The sequence below is a fragment of the Emydura macquarii genome, unplaced genomic scaffold (genome assembly GCF_026122565.2).
Source record: "Emydura macquarii macquarii isolate MOO-44397 ecotype Brisbane River unplaced genomic scaffold, CSIRO-AGI_Emac_v2 contig_2292, whole genome shotgun sequence".
In the NCBI taxonomy this organism is placed as follows: domain Eukaryota; kingdom Metazoa; phylum Chordata; order Testudines; family Chelidae; genus Emydura; species Emydura macquarii.
The window spans coordinates 750,771-763,145 of NW_027132429.1; the positions used below are offsets into that span (position 1 = coordinate 750,771).

The 12,375-nt window shown below is 60.8% G+C and overlaps 1 protein-coding gene across 1 annotated transcript in view; it reads left to right on the forward strand.

Annotated features, from left to right (window-relative positions):
- LOC137161296 (DENN domain-containing protein 1B-like) overlaps positions 1–12,375 on the forward strand; it is an 18,615-nt gene continuing 6,240 nt past the window's right edge. The window contains exons 1-14 of the mRNA XM_067560434.1: positions 1–113; positions 1,379–1,443; positions 3,939–3,982; positions 4,565–4,614; positions 5,215–5,334; positions 6,045–6,114; positions 6,244–6,324; positions 8,466–8,519; positions 8,986–9,096; positions 9,464–9,564; positions 9,847–9,892; positions 10,137–10,238; positions 10,862–10,987; positions 11,560–11,661. Coding sequence (XP_067416535.1) covers positions 97–113; positions 1,379–1,443; positions 3,939–3,982; positions 4,565–4,614; positions 5,215–5,334; positions 6,045–6,114; positions 6,244–6,324; positions 8,466–8,519; positions 8,986–9,096; positions 9,464–9,564; positions 9,847–9,892; positions 10,137–10,238; positions 10,862–10,987; positions 11,560–11,661 — 1,089 coding nt within the window. The 5' untranslated portion in view covers positions 1–96. The remainder of the gene's footprint in view (positions 114–1,378; positions 1,444–3,938; positions 3,983–4,564; positions 4,615–5,214; positions 5,335–6,044; positions 6,115–6,243; positions 6,325–8,465; positions 8,520–8,985; positions 9,097–9,463; positions 9,565–9,846; positions 9,893–10,136; positions 10,239–10,861; positions 10,988–11,559; positions 11,662–12,375) is intronic.

Here is a 12,375-nt window from a genome sequence, read left to right on the forward strand (position 1 = left end):
CGTCCCTCCAGAGGTGCCGTGGGGCCGCGGGCACCGCCCAGGTTGGAGGCAGCCAGCCCAGGATGAGAACTTGAAGGGGGACAAGCAGAGAGCACCATGGGCTCGCGGATAAAGTAAGACCCTTTGATTTTCTCTGGGTTCCCATCCCACGCAGGGCCTGGGCATTAGCAGCCGGTCTTTTCAGCCCATCAGAGGAGCCGCCCCAGCCTCCCACCCGCTGATTCTGTCCCTGATCAGTGGCCAAAGTGAAATCGACCTTTGATCCGGGACAGATACCCAGGGGGCCCCTTTAAGACACCCCATCTTTGTCGGTTTCAATGCCTCAGGCCCCCACGAAGGGAGCGGCTGGCCCGGCTCAGTGGGAGATTTCTCGGTTAGGTGGCCTGGAAGAAGCCTTGGGCATCAGCGGGTCAACGGGCTCGGGAGAGGGGACGCTGCGGAAAATGAGCCGCTGCAATGGGGACATCTGCCAAAGGGCCACAGGGCCATGACTCCCGAGCTTGGCCAGGCGGGGGTCGCGGGTGCTGGCTCTGCTGTCGGCTGGTCTCTGCCAGGTCTGGGGCCCATCTATTTCCGGCCCCGTTCACCACGCAGGTAAACGGCCCAGGTCACTCCTGGCCAGAATGGCAGGAGCCGGGAGGGTCGGCTGCCGTTGGGCGGGGAGTTCTCCTCCATCTCCTAGGGCCAGGCGGGACTTGGGGGTTTCTTTCCTTTGCCCACCTGTGGAGCTGCGTCGGCTAATCCTGTCGCTCTCCGTCAGCGTCTCCTAGGCAAAGATCCCAGAGCTGCTTACGGATGAATTCAGCCTCGGCTCGGAGAGGCGGGTGGGCGTAAATGTCCTCCCTATCACAGAGGGGAAACTGAGGCACAGAGCAAGGGAGTGACTGTCCCGAGTCACACAAGGTGTCAGGGCAGAGCAGGAGTGAATTACAAAGCAGAAGTCCAGAATCCCAGTCCTGCCTGCTCTAACCACTAGACCCAACTCCCCTCCCAGAGCTGGGGAGAGAAGCCAGGGGTCCTGGCTCTCCGTACGGTGTCTTATCTCCATGTGTGGGGTTCCCAGTCCATGTGGAGTCTGGATCCATCGCTAAGGTCCTTAGCCAGATCCCCCTAATCCACCCCACTAAGGGGTGCCCAACCCCCAGCTGGGGCTGGCCTGAGCAGTAAAGGTCCCTCCGCCCCCAGGAAACAAGAAGTCTGAGCAGCCTACATTCGACCCTCCCTGAAATGTTTCCCCCATCTCCTCAGTGCACATAGGCCTGAGATCACTGAGCAAATTGGCACGATCCTGTGACTGCTGCTTGTGCAATGAGTTGTGTGCGTTCTCAGCCATTAGCCTGGCCTGTGGCTATAGCTTCCTCTCTTCTCCCTCCACCAGGGAAAATCCCCAGAAAACATTTGATTTGTTCTTCGAGGCGGCCTGCCCCAAGTCTGCAGATGACGGTGAGTCCCTGACCCGAGAGGCCAGCGCCGGGGTGGGCAGGTCGTGTGGGGTTTATCTGCGTTCTTAGAGGGGCTGGAGGGAGGAAGGGATGGGCGCAGGAGTCTTCACTTCAGGTTGTTGGTTCAACTCCAACCTACGTTCCTGGGGCTAAAAGTGGCTGTATGGGCAGGATTGCTGGGTTCTATTCCCTGCTCCGGGAAGGAAGTGAGGGGGGTGTGGTTAGAGCAGGGTCCCGGGGGGGTCAAAATTCCTGGGCTCCATCCCCAGTTTTGAGAAGGGAATTGAAGGGGGTGGTGCTCAGAGCCAGGACTCCTGGGTCCTGTTTCCAGCTCAAGGAGGAGAGTGATGTCTAACGGGTAGAGCAGAGGGCGGCTGGGAGTCAGGACTCCTGGGTTCTTTCCTAGCTTTGGCAAGGGAGTGGGGTCTAGTGGTTGGATCAGTTGCGCTTGCGTGTCTCTTCATGTGTTCTGTGAGCCTGAAGACCCATGAGGGTGGGGTTGGGGGGTGGTCTTCACTAAGGCCAGCGTTTGGGGCGGATTTGGGGGCATCGACAGTTCAGGGGAGACGTGAGGGGCCTCCAGCGGGCTGACCTCCGGGGTGGATTTCCTCTGAGCTGAGCAGGCTCCATCAAGGCCAGGTGAGAGACCTGCAAAACTCCTGGGGGTGCTGTGGGTGGCAGGGGACCTGTAGGGAGTCAGCATGACCCCACTGCCCCAGCGTGGGGCTAGGGGGCGCTGTGCGCAGGAATCAGGGCGGGACGTTCAGTTGGGGGGGGCTCTCCCCTCAGTCAGGGCTGGCCCCAGAGCCCCAGCGTGGTGGTAGAGCAGATAGTTTCCCTAGCACTCTTTTCTTTTAAATCTTTGCAAGAGCTGAGGTGTTTTCCCCACATCCTGACCGACCTGCAGGCGAAATCATTTCTCTTCTGCCTCCCTACCTCCCCCTGCAATGTCACCTGGAAACCGTGTTAGTCACTTCCTGTCCTAAACTGCTGTATATAGCTGTTCAACAGCCCCCCATGCCCTACCCCAGAGGCGGCTGCATCTCAGTGCTGGGCGAGGGACCCCGGTGTAAATAGCTGCCACACCACACCCCAGAGGCGGTTGCATCTCCATGCCGGGTGAGGGATCCCTGTATAAACAGCCCCGTGTCCCACCCCAGAAGCGGCTGCATCTCAGCACCGGGAGAGGGACCCCAGTGTAAACAGTTGCCATGACACACCCCAGAGGCAGCTGCCCCTTGGCACTGGGTGAAGAATTGCTGTAAAAACTCCCGTCAAGCATTGCAGCCCAGCTTCCCGTGGGGGTTACAGTGAGGTCCTGGGGACTCAGAAGCTCCTTCCCGGTCCTCCCTCGGGGGTGGGGGGGAAGCCGGCTCCATAGCCTCCCCCCCCACACACACACATACATTTGCAGAGCCAAAGGGCCCTTCCGCCTGGGCGACTCAGCAGCCCCAGGAAGTGGCGAGCCGCATGCGTGTCTGGAGAATAGTAGCAGCCGGGTGGGGGTGGGGGGCATCCTGCCCTGCACAGGAGGGGGGGCAGGACCCACGCTCCCGAGTGCCAGCTTGGGTGGTGGGGGGGAGGTTGGCAACCTTGGGGGCGGGGGCTGTCCCAGTGAGAGGCTGCCCTGGGGGTGGGGGGATGGTCCACTAAAGACTCCAGGTGAGGAGACCCATCCCCCCACCCGGCTCCCCCGGGGATGGGTGCGCGTCGCTTGTCCCCCTTGGACCATCAGAGCCAAGCAGTCCCCAGCTTCCGGCATGGCCTCTGCCATCCTGAGTACCAGCCAGCCTGCTACGGCCATGGCCCAGGCAGCTCAGAGCCGTGGGTCCTGGTATCCCGCCCCCCTGCTGCCCCAGACCAGCCCCGTGGGCCCATTTAACCTGGTATCCCGCCCCCCTGCTGCACTAGATACGGGGCCTTTCACCTCCAGGGTGCTGGTTCTGGGGGCCTGGCTGCCTGCAGGGGACTGGGGTGCCAGGCTTCCCCTCTGGCGGGCTCCAGCCCCGCTCCTGGTTGGCGGGACTGTTGGCCGGGGAGGGGGAGGGATGGGATGTGGGGCTGCTCTCCTCTAGGGGGCGCCAGCCCCGATCTGGTCCCTGGACTGGCTTGGGGCGGGCTGGGGTGGGGCAGGGGCAGGGAATGGGTTAATGGTGCGTTTCCCCTCGAGGTTACAGGTTCAAATGAAGTCACTGACCTCCAGTGGCGCTGATCGAAAGGGTTAGAGCAGGGGGGTGGCTGGGAGCCAGGACTCCTGGGTTCTAGTCCCAGCTCTGGGAGGGGAGTGGGATCTAGTGGTTAGAGCAGGGGGAGCTGGGAGCCAGGACTCCTGGGTTCTATGCCTGGCTCTATTTCCCTGCCTGTCCTTGGCCAAGTCACTTACTCTCCCTGCTCCCCACGGGTGAGGGGGTTTGTAGGGCTCAGGGAATGTTGGACGGGGTTTGGGGACCTGAGGGCAGGGCTGTCATATCGCGTCTCCCTCTGCTTTCCTCACAGACCCGCAGGTGCTGAGGCAGTTCCCCGAGGAGTTCGATGACCAGGTCTGTGCCTCGCGTCTGCACCCCTCTGCCTAGCGCCGTGTTCCCTCTGCCCCTGGGGAAGTGTTCGGGGGGAGCACGGCCCGCTGAGCATGGGCTGCTCACCCCACAGTGTGTCGGGAGCAGGCTGGAGCATGGGCCCTGAGCCATGGATCTGGGCTTAATCTGCCCCACGTCCATCTAGTCAGTATCCCCCCTGCCCCCCAGATCAGACCCATGGGTCCATCTCGTCGGTATCCCCCCTTCCCTGCCCCCCAGATCAGACCTATGGGCCTGTCTCGCCTACTGGGGGTGAAACCAGTGGGAACCACAGGGTCTGTCTGCATCCAGCAGGCTGGATGAATAGCACCTCCCTAAAATTCCTCACAGCTCAGCCCTGGCCCCTCGTCTGTTGCACGGGCTGGGGCGTGTGACAGGTGGGACTTTTTGGTCCTGCGTTTGGATCTAGGGGACTTTCCGTCCAGGTGGGTGCAGACAGCGGAAAGGAAAGACAGACGCTCTGGCATTCGCCCCCACGTGCCGGGGCTTAGTAATCTCTGCAGTCGGGGGTGTGTGTGTGTGTCATTTTCACCTTGTCTTCTACAGGAATCAGTCCAGATGCTGCCCAAATTCTGCTTCCCCTTCGACGTGGAGAGGTACACGGCTGTTTGTGCAGTGTCCACGGGTGAGATCTGCCCTGGGGTCTCCTCCTCCCAGTGAATCACCCCAGTTTACGAGATCTGGTCTCAGCTGAAAGCCGTTCCCGGCTGCCTGGAGCCAATCTGGGCTGGCAGGGGGCAGCTGCGGTAGAGCCCGGGGGCATCTCGATCCCTGTGGCATTTGGGCCGGTCTGAGCGGGCGCCTGCACTTCTTCCCTTGGTCTGCCCTTCCTGGCCGGGGGCACCGGCAGTTCCACCCCATGGCCGGCGGCTCGTGCCCCACAGGGGAAAGTAGCCCGGCCTTCGGCATCCCTGAGCGGTCCCCAGGTGGTGTCTATTGTGATAGGGGCTGAGCCCCCAACCCCTGGAAGTGGGGGGAGCAGTGGGGGGGGGGCGGGATGAAAGGCCTCTGGTCCCACTGGTGCCAAAGGGAGAGGAAAGCGCTGAGCAACTGGCAGGATCGGGCCCAGTGAGCCCAATGCACCACAAGTGGGACCAGCAGTGGTGCGTGAACCACTAGACCTCACTCCCCTCCCGGAGCTGGGGGTAGAACCCAGGAGTCCTGACTCCCATATCACCAATGCCCCCCTCCTGCAGGGTAAAGGAAAGCTCCGTGGTGCAGAACTTCACCTTCGCCCTGACCGACCTGGAGGGGAACCAGCGCTTCGGGTTCTGCCGCCTGGCCGGGGGCTTCCGGACCTGCCTCTGCATCCTCAGGTACCCGCAGGAGCCCTCTCCCCTCCTGGTTAGTGCTGAGTGAGCCTGACGCAGCAGCGGGGCGCCACAGGGTGCCGTGTTTCAGAGCAGATATAAAGCTAGGATCCCGGCTCATGGATCAACCCCAGCACACCCCCGCCCCGTCCCGTCCCGCCAAATTCCTGCTCAATCAATTGCTTCTACACCAGTGGTTCCCCCACATCCCCTGTGCTGTTTCAACTGGGTTTGGGATTTACTTCTGCCCTATGTTCCTACTTAGCATAACTGTGCAAGTGTTAAACAGTTACCGTGCTCCACCCCAGATGCAGCTGCATCTCAGTGCCTGGCGACGGTTCTCTGTATAAATAGTCTCCACGCCCCACCCCAAAGGTGGCTGCATCTCAGCCCAGGCGAAGGATCCCTGTATAAATAGCCCCCATGCGCACCCCAGAGGCAGCTGCACCTCAATGCCGGGCAAAGGATCCCTGTATAAGCAGCCCCTGTGCTCCCCCCTAGAAGAAGCTGTATCTCAGTCACGTCATTGCTCTGTGCCTCAGTTTCTCCATCTGTAAAATGGGCATAACAGACCTTCCTTTGTGTGTTCAGACCCTGAGCTCTCTGGGGCAGAGACTCTCTCTCACTCTGGGTCTGTGCAGTGCCTGGCCGGATGGCTCCTCTAGTGGCTACCATAACATAGGCCATGATGCGCCCCCTGCTTCTCCCTTTTTCAGTTATCTGCCATGGTTTGAAGTTTTCTACAAGATCCTCAACAACATCGCAGACCACTTAGCCAAGGAGCAGGTGAGCCCAGGACCCTTGGCTCCTTTTGGGTGGCATTTCCCCGTCCCCTGCCCCGTCCCGCTCACCTTTTCACTCCCTCGACCCGCCGCTTCTTTTGGATCCCGTTCATCCTTCGTCTCTCCCCATCAGCTCAATGAACTGACCGAGCTCCTCTCCGCACTCTATCGCCACCCGGTGCCCCAGCTCAACAGCCCCGTCAACCTAGAATTCGTAAGTACGAGCTCAGTCTCTGGCACTAAGGGGCGGCGCCTTCCCTCCCGGTCCATTATCCCGATGGGGCATTGGGGCAGAGAGAGGAAACTGTAGGGAGGCGTGTGATTTTGAACCAGATCCTGAAATGAATGCAGAGCCGCTGCTGGGATCTGGGGTGTCGTGGAGCATGGGGGAGAAAGTGGGGTGGGGGAGTGTGAGATCAGCTGGCCCATGCCGGACTCTGAAGAGGTGGGAATTGAAAAAACAGATTCTGGGATCCCACCTCCTACCTGGAGCAGGGTTTAATTTACAGCTAATTGGAAAGTAGGTTGTTGGGGGGGAGATATTTTCCCCAGTGCAAAATTTTGCCAATAGAAATTTTTTCTCTTTTCCTGATTTTTCAGCAATAGCTTTTGGCCAAAAGCCAAATTAATTTAAATTCAAACTAGTGCTATGGTGCCTTGTGGGAGTTGTAGTTCAAGTGCCTCAGGCACCTATGGGGCCAGCTCCCAGGTGGACTACATCTCCCAGGATGCACCACTTTCTCGCCTCTTCGCGAGGGGCAGGGGTATGCTCTCGGAGTCCCTGGCTGTGGTGCATCCTGGGAGATGTAGTCAAATCACAGAGTCCTTCCAACAGAGGAGAATGGCAGCATGAGACACCCAGACTACAACTCCCACCAGGCACCAGGGTGCCATTTGGAAGTGACAGATTTTGGTTCGGGCCCAAAATATTTCAGTTTTGGGTATTTTGACAAGATAGTGACACTTTCCAGGAAAGCAGATGCTGTGGGGGTGGGGGGTGGGGGCATCTATTTAGTCGAAAACCCAATTTTCCATTGAAAAATCATGGCTCTTCAATCTAGCAGCCAAAGGGCTAACAAGATCCAGTGCCTAGAAGCTGCAGCTAGCCACCTTTAGCCTGGAAACAAGGCATGCCCTTGACAGCAGGGCTAATTAACCATGGAACAATTTACCAAGGGTTGTGGTGGATTCTCCATCACTGAGAATTTTTAAATCAAGAGACTCAAAAGTTGAGTTTAGAAAAGAGACAACGGAGGGGAGGACACGATCAAGGTGTGTAAAATCATGACTGGTGTGGGAAAAATTGAACAGAGAAATGTTATTTGTCCTCTCCCGCGACACAAGAACCAGGGGGGACCTGATGAAATGAATAGGCTGCAGATTGAATAAAAACAAAAGCAAGTCCTTTTTCCTCACAACACATGGTTCACTTGTGGAACTCCCTGCCTTGGGATGTTGCGATGGCCACAAGCATAACTGGGTTTAAAAAAGAACTGGATAAGTTCATGGAGGATAGGCCCATCAACGGCGATTAGCCAAGGTCAGGGATGTAACCCCAGGCTCGAGGTGACCCTAAAAGTGACTGCCAGAAATTGGGAGGGGACGACAAGTCTATTTCTCCAAAGTTGCCTTGTTTTGTACATTCCCCCTGAATCTCTGCCCACTGTCAGAGAGAGGATGCTGGGCTATATGGACCATTGGTCGGACCCAGTGTGGCAGCTTTTATCTTCTTTTTGGATGTTTTTCTAAAAGATCGGCTCTTAAGAATTATTTTGGGGAAATTTTATGGGCACTTAAATCTCTTAATCCCCCGGACCCCGCCAGCCAGGCCCCTTGATCACACTCAGCCCCGTGGCCGTCCTGTTGTTGGCGCGGGCACCTGTCTCTATATTTTTATCCCCTCGTCGTCCCACAAGGACCAGAAGTTGAACAAACTGAAAATAACCACCGGGAACTTTCTGAATGGCCGACACAGAGACCGGAGTCAGGATCCAGCGGGCGGGACCGAGTCGGTGAGTCGGGATCCTCCGCCCGATTTTAACCAGCCGGAGTGTGCCGACTAACCGAGCGATCCCAGGCAGTGCGTGGTCCCCCCCTCAGGCGGCATGATCAATCCTATCTGGTGGCAGCTGTGTGTGTGTGTGGGGGGGGGGAGCAAACTGTGTGGATGGAAGGAGAGGACCCCCCCAAATCTTCCCCCTTCTCCAATCAGAGGAGCAAACTCGGCCGCCAACTAATTACAAGCTTAACGATGATTAACCCTGTGTGGCTTGGGTGAACAGCACTAACTCCGCAGCATGCACCCCCTGGGGGCGGGGGCCGTGCTCACACCACCCCCTCCCTTCTCCATTGCAGCCTTCCTACTTCATTGCACCAGACCTCAGCAGCCTCCCCACCATCCCGGAGAGCGTAAGTCCCTGCGCCCCTCTCCCGGGACGGGGGGTTGGGGCTGATTCAGGGGTGCAAAGAGTAGAGACAGTGGAATGGGTCGTGAGCAGCAGAGGGGAGGGGGCATTGCATTGCGCTGCAGGGTGGGGGAGGGGGAGCATGCAGTGTGCAACAGCGTGGGGGAGGGGAAGCACACTGCACGAGGGGGAGAGTGCACTGCATTTCAGGAGGGGGAGGGGAAGCGCACTGCACTGCAGCAGGGAGAGGGGAAGCGCACTGCACTGCAGCAGGGGGAGGGGAAGCGCACTGCACTGCAGCAGGGGGAGGGGAAGCGCACTGCACTGCAGCAGGGGGAGGGGAAGCGCACTGCACTGCAGGAGGGGGAGGGGAGCTCACTGCGGCGAGAGGGACAGATGAGATGAAGGGGGAGCCGGGGCAGCGGGGGGAGCCGGGCGCCTCTCACGCCCGCCCCGGCCCGTGCCCGCAGAGGAACCTGACGGAGTTCGTGGTGGCCGTGGACGTGCCCAACATGCTGCTGCTGTTCGGGAGCATGCTGTACGAGCGGCGCATCCTGCTCACCTCCAGCAAGCTCAGCACGGTGAGGGGCCCCCGGGGGCGGCACGTGCAGGCTGGGGGGCACATGTGCACTGGGGGGGTTGCAGGGATGCCCCCCCCCCACCGGCACATGCATGAAGGAGGGGGCGGGGGGACGTGTCCTGGCACGTGGGCACCTGGGGGGGGGTCACAGGGCCGCGCCTTGGCACCCACACACAACCCGCTGCAGCCCAGGGCCATGACTCCCAATGCCCCCGGGCACCCACACAGGTCATTTCTCGGGGCCCTGCCTCTCCCAGCCCCGCTCGGGTCTTTCTGTTCTCCCCCTCCCACCCCCGGCTTGGTGGCCCCCCACCCTCCCCCCCGTGCCGGAGCAGAATCTAAGGCTTCATCCCTGTGTCTGTCCCCAGCTCACGGCCTGCGTCCAGGCCTCCTGCGCCATGCTCTACCCCATGTACTGGCAGCACATCTACATCCCCACGCTGCCCCCGCACCTGCTCGACTACTGCTGGTAAGGGCGTGGGGCGGGTGCCGCTCGCTGGTGGGGTGGGGTGGGGGGGGCAGGCCAGGTCTGATCTTGCAGGGGGGGGGAACCACCAGCGTGCTAGCCCATGCTAGAACATAGCGCTAGGCGTGCTGCAGGGAGGGGGGTGGGGATGGGGGGGCTGATCTGGTGCATTGATCCCTGTAATCTCTGCTTTGAGGCGCGGGGGTTCTGGCCGTACAGTTTATGCTTCATTCGCCTGCGTCTCATCCGTCTCTCCCCCCCCCCCCCCGTCCCCCTCCTCCGCAGCGCCCCTATGCCCTACCTCATCGGCGTCCACTCCAGCCTCATGGAGGTGAGTCCTGTCTGTCCGTCCATCCCCACCCCCTGGGGAGTGCAGCCTGAATCCCAGTGCAAGCTGCGGGGGGTGGGCGAATGTGGGGGATCCCCCCGGGATGCAGAGGGGAGCTCTGTCTATTCCCAGGAGAAGATCCGGGACTAGGGGAGTGCTGGGGTGGCTGCCTGGTGGAGAGGTGCAGAGCGCCGCGGCCGGCTCCATCTCCAGCCCCTTCCCCTCCGCACGTGTTGTCTCCCGGCAGAGGGTGCAGGGCAAGGCCCTGGAGGACGTGGTGATCCTCAACATTGACACCAACACGCTGGAGTCGCCTTTCCCGGACCTGGAGAACCTCCCGAGCGACGTGGTCAGTTCCCCCGCCCCCATCCCCTGCTGGAGTCCCCCGTCTCCAGCACACACAGCTGGGGCGACCCCCTCCCCTCCCTGCAGGGGATCCACACATCCAACCTCCGTGACCCTTGGCAAGCCCCATGCCGGGCTGGACCCAAACCTGTCGCCTAGTGAGTAGGATCTCCCCAGACGCCCAGGAGATGGGCAGGCTCCCAGCTCCACCCCGCTGGCATCTCCTGGCTTGGCAGCCGGGAGATCTCGTCCCCAGCGCTGCCCTTCCGCTGCGGGAGAAAGGAGGTGCCCCAGCCAGAACTGGGGGCCTGCTTCCTTCTCTAGTGGCACCGTGATCCCGTGGGATGCCCCTAGCACTGTCCCACCGGCAGATCCCTCCATCCCTCTCCAGAGGGACCCCTGGAGATGGGAGGAGTGTGATCTGCAGGGACCCTGCGAGATCCCCCTCACCCAGGCTGTCCCACTGGCAGACCCTCCCTCTCCAGTCCCATCGAGCTGAGCCTGAGTGTACCCCAAAGCCCCCTGGGGCCCAGGGCACGGCCCACGCTGCCACCCCCTCCCCGAGCCACCCCGGCCCAGGAGCGACGCTGGCCCTGACTCTGCTCGTGTGGGTTCCTCCTCTCCCAGGTGTCTCTGCTGAAGCTCCAGCTGAAGAAGCAGTCGGCCACCACTGGGGACGGGGTGGCCCGAGCCTTCCTCCGAGCCCAGGCCCTGCTCTTCGGCAGCTACCGCGACGCACTGGTTTGCACCCCGGTGAGGCTGGGTGCGGGTGGGGTTCGCTTCCCTCCCACTGAGAGCAGCTCACGGGGAGGGGACAGGGGGGCATGCCTCAGTATCACCCCCTTGTGGCTAGACATATTTTATTGGTGCAAAAGTGCCTCAGTCTCCCGATCCTGGCCCAGGACCCCACTGTGCTGGGCGCTGTACATTGTTTATTAGGTGTATTGCAGTAGCACCTGGGAACCCCGGTCAAGGGCAGGACCCCTTTGTGTCAGGAGCTGTACAGACACAGAACAAAAAGATGGTCCCCGCCCTCTGTGTGCACCCCTATAACATGTCCCCTCTTCCCACATGCCCCATGTGCTCCCCTCCAAGGGTTCCCCCTTCTCTGTGTGGCAGCCCACATATCCCCCCCTTTGTTACAAGCCCCCACCATGCAAGTGTCAGAGAGCAAGCTGGCTTTCCCACTCTGGGGCCTCGATCCAGACCACCCCCCACCCCCCAGCCGTGCACAGAGCCGGTGTCTCTGAGCTGGGCCCCCAGCCTCCAAGAAGGAAGCCCTCCCCCCCCCCCCCATTCACCCTCTTTGTGCCCTCTGCCCCCAGGGCCAGCCCATCTCTTTCTGCCAAGAGTCCTTCCTCAACCACAAGTCCAGCACCATGCGGGAGTTCCTGCGCAGCGCCGTGCACCTGCAGCTCTTCAAACAGGTAACAGGGGATGGGGGGGACCCGGGAATCCTAAGGCCTGGCCCAGAGGCCCCTGGGTAAATTGGCAGGGACGCCAGAGCCCCTATCCTGGGGGAACGGTGCCCCCAGCCCCCGCATGGGGGTGAGCTTCTGTCCTGGAGGGGTGAAGGGTGGGGGAGCGTTTGGGGGCGGAGGGGGCCTGGGATCGGGGAGTTAGGTTGGGCCACCCCCTCGGGGGCATGTTCTCTAGGGTGTAGCCACAAGAGCCTTAACAAACGGCCTCTCCTGCCCCTCACCCTCCTTCCCCACATCCCCCATGATAATCCATATCCCACTGCATCATCTTCTGCCCCCCTCTGGGCCCCCAATGGGCCCCTCCTTCTCCATGTGCTCCCCTCTAATGGGTCCCCCTTCTCCATGTGCTCTCCTCTAATGGGTCCCCCTCTACCCCCCTAATGGGTCCCCTTCTCCATGTGCTCCCCCTTAATGGGTCCCCTTCTCCATGTGCTCCCCTCTAATGGGTCCCCCCGTGCTCTCCTCTAATGGTTCCCCCTTCTCCATGTGCTCCCCTGTGTTCCCCTCTAATGGTTCCCCCTCTATCTCCCTATGCTCTCCTCTAATGGGTCCCCCTCCTCCATCTGCCCCCCATGCTCCCCTCTAAATCTGCTCCCCCCTGTGCTCTCCTCTAATGGTTCCCCCTCATCATCTGCTCCACTGTGCTCTCCTCTAATGGTT